This window comes from Silurus aristotelis (assembly GCF_946808225.1).
Source record: "Silurus aristotelis genome assembly, chromosome: 12".
NCBI lineage: Eukaryota > Metazoa > Chordata > Actinopteri > Siluriformes > Siluridae > Silurus > Silurus aristotelis.
Genome location: NC_139585.1, coordinates 17,149,591 through 17,156,161, shown reverse-complemented (window position 1 = coordinate 17,156,161; position 6,571 = coordinate 17,149,591). Strand labels below are relative to the sequence as shown.

Here is a 6,571-nt window from a genome sequence, read left to right as displayed (position 1 = left end):
TCCTTTAGCATGCTTGGTTGCAATCTTTAGTTTAACAAATCCTTTTAATATGGGGTCTTACATTTAATCTGGTCAGGAACTAGCGACTATGTAATCAATAAAATCAACACATTGGAAAAAAAAAGAATGACATTTTTATTCAGCAAAACATCTTTTTAAACCAGACAAAAAATAAGAGCCATTTGAAGGTTTGGAATTTGGTGGGTCAATAAAGATGAAAAATAAGGTAAAATATACCTGCATTGCAGCATCATGAAATAAGATCTAATTTCATGAATGTAAAATGATTCAAAAGTACAGCTGCTCATCTTAGACTACATTTCTATATTAGATGAACAGAGTGAATAAGTAAAATACAGCATTGATAAAAACTTCAAACTTCAGAACTCAACTGGAAACAGATTTGTGTCTTACATCCACATCAGTCACTAAACTGAGTCTAAAACGTGTAAAATGCCTTAGAAACTCCATACCAACCAAATCCCCCCCACCCCCAAACAGTGCTACTTTGCATTTGGTTTGGTGAAAGATAAAAGAAACCCCAATGTTAAAGATATTTGTTTAATTAAATAAGAAAAACAACTGAGGCAAACTCCTCATGATGCACATTCAGACTTTCCATACCTTAACACTGCCCACTTGGAATTGGATGGAGATTATTTTTTTTTTAACGGTTTAAAATAATCTTATATTACAGTTCTGTTAATGGCCTGATTGAGCTGGCCTGGTTTTAAGGGGGTTCATAGCGGCATCAGAACCAGTCCAGAAGGTTCCAAACTAGCTAGGAGATCAGATGGGGGCATTCTTAGTAGAGAGCATCTGTATTGCTGCTTCGTGGTCGTTTTATCTTCTCAATGTTCTTCAGGATCATGTCATGCAAAGTTACCTGTGAAACAAGTTTAAACTCTTTACTGGCAATGCACCACACAAAGCCACATCTTGAGCATGAAAGAAAATGCTTTTTGGTATTTATTTTTTCCTGACTTACATATTGATTTCTCAGTTCTGAGACTATAATCTTGAGACTGATGTACTCCTTTTCATCAATCTCTGTTACCGTGCGCCTGTAGTCCTCCTGTTAAATACAAACAAAAACAAAACAATATAGCCTGCTTACTGGTGATGCAGCTTTTGTTTTAATATGATCATTATCTCGAAACATTTAATAACATCAAATTACTTACACACCTGACACAGTTTATAAGAAAAAAAAAAAAGTTACAACTTACCACATGTGGATATTTAGCGATTTTGGAAACTAGCTTTGCTCTTGTGATGTAGTATCTGCATAAAAGAAAAATCAAAAGCACTGCCTGTTCAATTTGACCTTTAACTGTGACCAAAATTTCACAAAAAAAGTTATTATTGTGGATAATTCAAATATGTGCATTAAAACACCACCAGCCAATTATACTTATAAAATTAATTATGTGAAAGTTTGGCATAAGACAAAAAACATGTCTTAATAGATAATTTATTACGCATTACTGACAGCACAAAATAAAATAAGGAAAACCGTAATTGTCAATCACAGTGGTCCTCTTAGCTGGACTAGACAGTAATCCAAAATATGAAAATCTTTATTACAAATAAAATAGTGGTACCTTGACCTACGAGTGCATTAATGTACGAGTTTTCCGAGGTACGAGCGGTCACTCTGTAGATTTTTTTCTTTGTTATGCAAACAAAAAATTGAGGTACGAGTTCGAGACGCCGCTGATAGATGGCGAAGTGAAGCCAGAAAGCGAGGATTGTGACGAAAATTAAGATAAGCAAAGAAGAAAAAGTAAAATTTTTTAAAGTTTATGGATACGTAGTGTACAGCAGTGATAGCAAAAAACGAGTTTTCCCTCCGCCTCCGCTTATCGCCTCTACAACCCCCCATCCTGCGTTTTACTGCGTAAAACTTTATTATATCTTTACATACTCTTTCTATTATGTTTTTATACAAGATTTGTTATTTAAAAGTTTCTTTTCCTAATTTAGAAACATAAAAAACAAAAACGGGGTGTCATTTTGAGGGTTGGAACGGATTAATGCCATTTTAAGTATTTTCAATGGGGAAAATTGAATTGATGTGCGAGCAAATTAAGATACAAGCTCGTCCACGAAACAAACTAAACTCGTAGTTCAAGGTACCACTGTATAATATAGTATCTGTGGTACTGTTTGGGGAATGTCAGAATTGCCTCAGACAATAGTTCATGCTACTAGCACTGAAAAGGAGATGAAATAATGACAGCAAAAACAAACAGCATTAAATTAATAATAATCAACAGACAGTTGGGGAAAAAAATACAGAAAGAAGAGATTAAATTAAAACAATTCATTTACTACAGTATCTCACAAAAGTGAGTACCACGCCTCACATTTCGGCAGTCTTTAGTACAACTAAGGGACAATATCCAAGCTTCATTTATATAGAATTTTGAATATGTTTTAGAGTAGCAAATGTGCAGCAATACAGAATTACTGTCCTCTAAAAATAACAACACACAGCCAATATTGTGGAAATAACGGACAACAAATGTGAGTACACTGTAAGTGTACTCACCAGGGCGTTGTCACACATGCTGGATACCATCTGAGCCAAACAAGTTTATCTTAGTCTTATCAGACCATAGGACATGGTTCCAGTTATTCATTCTCTTGGACAGGTTGTCTTCAAAGTATTTGCAGGTTTTCTTGTAAGCTAGCTTCAGAATAGGCTTCTCTATAAGCCGACATCCATGCAAACCGACTAGTTGCAGTGTGCGCCGTATGGTCTGACTGACAAGCGGACCTTCCGCTGGCAGCACTTGCGCACCGGTTTTCTTTGAAGACAGCTTCTGCACATGGCACACAGCACAAGGACTCAACTTGTGAGTGACTCAACTTTGAGAGACCCTTGTGAGGCCTGTCCCGAGTGGAACCCGTCTTGGAAAACCTCTGTATGACCCTGGATAATGTACTGTAACTCAGTTTCAGTGTGTTACTGATCTTCTTATAGCCTACGCCATCTTTCTAGAGAGCAACAATTCTAATTCTTAAATCCTCAGTTCTTTGCCATGAGGTGACATGTTGAACATCCTGTGGTCATTAGGAGAGCATTGGACTCAAAGCACCAAATTCTAACAGCTATAATACAAGATACACAAATTTGTATGGTCCTGTCCAGCAGACAAAAACAATGCATGACGAATAGGACATGTGGCTTTGCATGCATAAACAATGTATAGCTGTTATCACTTTGTGTGTACTCACATTTTCTGGCAGGTATTTTGACAATAATGGCTTTAAGCTTAGTTATTTTCAGAGGACAGTAAATCTGTACTGCTATACAAGCTGCATACTACTAAAAAATATTCTAGTTTCATTTCTACAGTATTGTTCCTTGAGAAAATATCAAATTAAAATGGTTGCTGTTCTTCACTGTATGTACAAATGAAGTGTTCTGGTTGCTTGACAATTGTATGCTGTGTGAGTAATTACAGGAACCAGGAAAATAAGAGCTATATCTATAATTTATTTTTCCCCACATCATTATGGAATATCTCTGTGGGTCAATGTTAAAACACATTGTAAAAGACATCTAGCATTTCCAAAAAGTGCATCTACACCTGAACTTTTCTTAAAACAGCTGCAAATATACAAATGGGATACACAGAACTAGAGGCACATCAGTGTTGTCAATGCAACAGCTACATAGACATTAGGCCTGCACAACAAATTGTCCATAATCATTACAGCAATTGTCCTTGCTATCACAGAAAACACAGAAACCTGAAATATAGAATTAGGCACTCGAATATGGTGGCTGTCCCAGTGTGGTCCAGGACATTTATTAATTTGTAAGGTTTTTTTTTTTTTTAACACAGGTAATTATAACCCACCAGCTGATCAACAACCTGATACACATGCAATCACTTTTAATCATTAAAATAAAAACACAGTATACAGTAATCCCCTGCTTTATCGCGGTTCGAATTTCACGCCCCCGGTTTAAATTGGAATTGCATTTGCCACATGACTAATTTGTTTCGCTAATTTTCCCAGTCTCTCGCAGATAGCACGATAAACCAAAAAACTTCTAGGGAGTTGTTTTTATGCAGAAAAATTTTTACTCCATTTTTATTAACAAAAATATAATTATTAGTTATAAAATGAAGTAAAATGTTAATACAGTACAGTACTGTATACATAAAACAGCATTTTTGGGGTGCCGTCTATTTATCCCGGGCGGTTTTAGAACGTAACGATAAACGGGGGATTACTGTATAAATCATCAAGCCTTAGGCCATTTACCTTCCAATAGATAGCCATAATGCAATGATGTTCAGAATGTGTTAGTTGGTTCAGATATTATAAATGGATGTTTGTGTTTTGGGGATTGTGACCGTTTTTTTTTTTAAATCAGTAAACATTAAAGCAAGTGAGCATCTTTAGATTTGATCATAAACAGAAATAAAATGAGTCAAGTACCTCGATATCTGGTCCAGATAAGAGGCTGCCTCTCCCTCAACCGTTCTGAGCTCAGCCACAGTCTCCTCCTGTATGTAGTAATGCTAGTTAGTGAGTAATGACCCTTTCGAGGCACATCAGGCAAATTGTTTTATAAATTAAACTTACATCATGCACATTCCACAATCAAACTATCTACACAACTGTAAAAAATAGACTTCTGCATTACAAATAATTTTCTGTTCTACTAGTGCTGACCTACTCCATGCTGCATTAAAGAAAACCACAATGATTGTCTTATACCTGGATTGAAACACCAAAATTGTTGCCATCTTCTATTCTTGGAATCAGCAACTGCACCCACATCTTGACCTAAAACATACACAAGTAACATACAAACAGAATCATAGATTATTACACAGAAGCTTTTGTTATAATAATGTAAACTGCTGAAGAGAACATGAACCTACAGTGTTGCATTTCTCTATGAGGGTTCTGATCTCAGGCTTAACCTTCTCGATCAGCTCCACCAGCTTGCCATTGCTTTTCATCATTCCACCAGGCATTATATACACCTTGGTCCCACTAACTACAAATGAGAAAAGATTGAATGTTAGTTACAAGAGTTAAAAAAAAAAAAAAAAAAATCCCTAAAAGAACCCCAACATCTCAGCTGTCACACTGCAAACCTCACCTTTGTCATCTCCTGGACCATCTTCAAGTTTTCTCTTTTTGGCATTTTGTTGCTGTTAATAAAACAATAAATATTTCCTCTTGCAAACAATTAAACAGAAACATCTACAGTGACTTTGTACATTTTTTTTTAAACTCTCAAAAGCTTGAAAAATTGAATAAAAAAAATCTCTTACTCCCTCGAGTCCATCATGAATATCTGTAAGCAGAATTGGGTCTGGCACAGCCAAATTTATCTCTGAATGGATTTCTTTCAATTCACGGATATTTATTACAGGATCCTGAATATAAAGAGAATTTAGAGTTATACATTATTATAGATAAGAGCTTAACTTTAAATATCTTAATATCTTACCTTTAGAAAATGGTCCAATTCTAATAATTTCTTAGGGAAGAAATTTGCCACCAGATCTTCTGCCTGAATTTAGAAACAAATTTAGTGTCAAAGGCAACCAATAGAATATTTCCTTGTTATTCCTGTGATCTGTGACTCACCTCTGATGTGATTCGTTCCCTGAAAACATCAACCTATAGTGAAACATTAACGTATTAATACAAAGCATTAGTGACAAGAAATAATAAATATGAAACAAATAAAAGATTAACGTGAAACGTAATTAGAATCTGTGTGTTTTGTCCGACCGGGAAGGATTTATCTGTTTGGTCGACTTAATTGGTAGCTAAAAAACTCAGACTACCTAGTGTACTTTAGTAGACTGTAACTAAAATCCAAATGTACGACTGGCTATCTAAATCAGCTTTTTTGACGACAGCAAATGAAGGTACAGCTTCGTTAAGCTAAGGGGCTAGTCAGCTAATGAACACCAGATGGGCTGTCGCTGCTATACAGTCTTCATGCACAATAGAAATGTTTACACATTAACTCATCTGTGCGACATCACAAATATATGGGTTTAGATACGATCAAACCCGCAATCTGGAATAGTTTTTTTTTTATTAAACTGAACAGATATTAATGATTGCCGGCGGGAAATGTAGCTAACTAGCTTTAGCTTGCTGAATGTATCACACGCACACCGGCTTTGCTTGCCACAGTTTGTTAGCCTGCTAACGGTCGACAAATATTTGGCTTAGCGCTTCAGCCTAAAATATATACACCTGAATCTGGCCGACTTACCTTTGATTTGATTTCACTGTCCACCTTTAGGAGTGAAGACATTTTTTCAATCAATAACGGAGAAAAGCTACAGATTGTCTTAACAGCATTAACGAACAGTGTGGCTTTTACTGCTGACTGTCAGCCACAAGGTAACTCACGCGCTGCGAGATGACGTTGAAAATAAGCGACTCGGCAACGAGGCGCGTTCTACGCATGCGCAAAGACGACAGCTTGTCTTTTTTTTTTACAATAATTAGACCTTCACGTAAAGACATGCCAGATACAACTACTAATAATATGTACATGACATTATAACAT

At 36.0% G+C, this 6,571-nt stretch overlaps 1 protein-coding gene across 1 annotated transcript; it reads right to left on the bottom strand.

Annotated features, from left to right (window-relative positions):
* Positions 1 to 116: 116 nt before the first annotated feature.
* On the bottom strand, positions 117 to 6,543 carry psme3 (proteasome activator subunit 3). Its single transcript, XM_083556234.1, has 11 exons — positions 6,272 to 6,543; positions 5,629 to 5,661; positions 5,489 to 5,551; positions 5,310 to 5,414; positions 5,135 to 5,186; positions 4,911 to 5,029; positions 4,744 to 4,812; positions 4,462 to 4,529; positions 1,230 to 1,284; positions 989 to 1,075; positions 117 to 886 (listed from the first exon to the last, which is right to left on the bottom strand). Exons 1-11 carry the CDS (start codon positions 6,311 to 6,313, stop codon positions 806 to 808), a joined length of 774 nt encoding a protein of 257 aa, XP_083412360.1. The 5' UTR covers positions 6,314 to 6,543; the 3' UTR covers positions 117 to 805.
* Between the last annotated feature and the right edge of the window lie 28 nt (positions 6,544 to 6,571).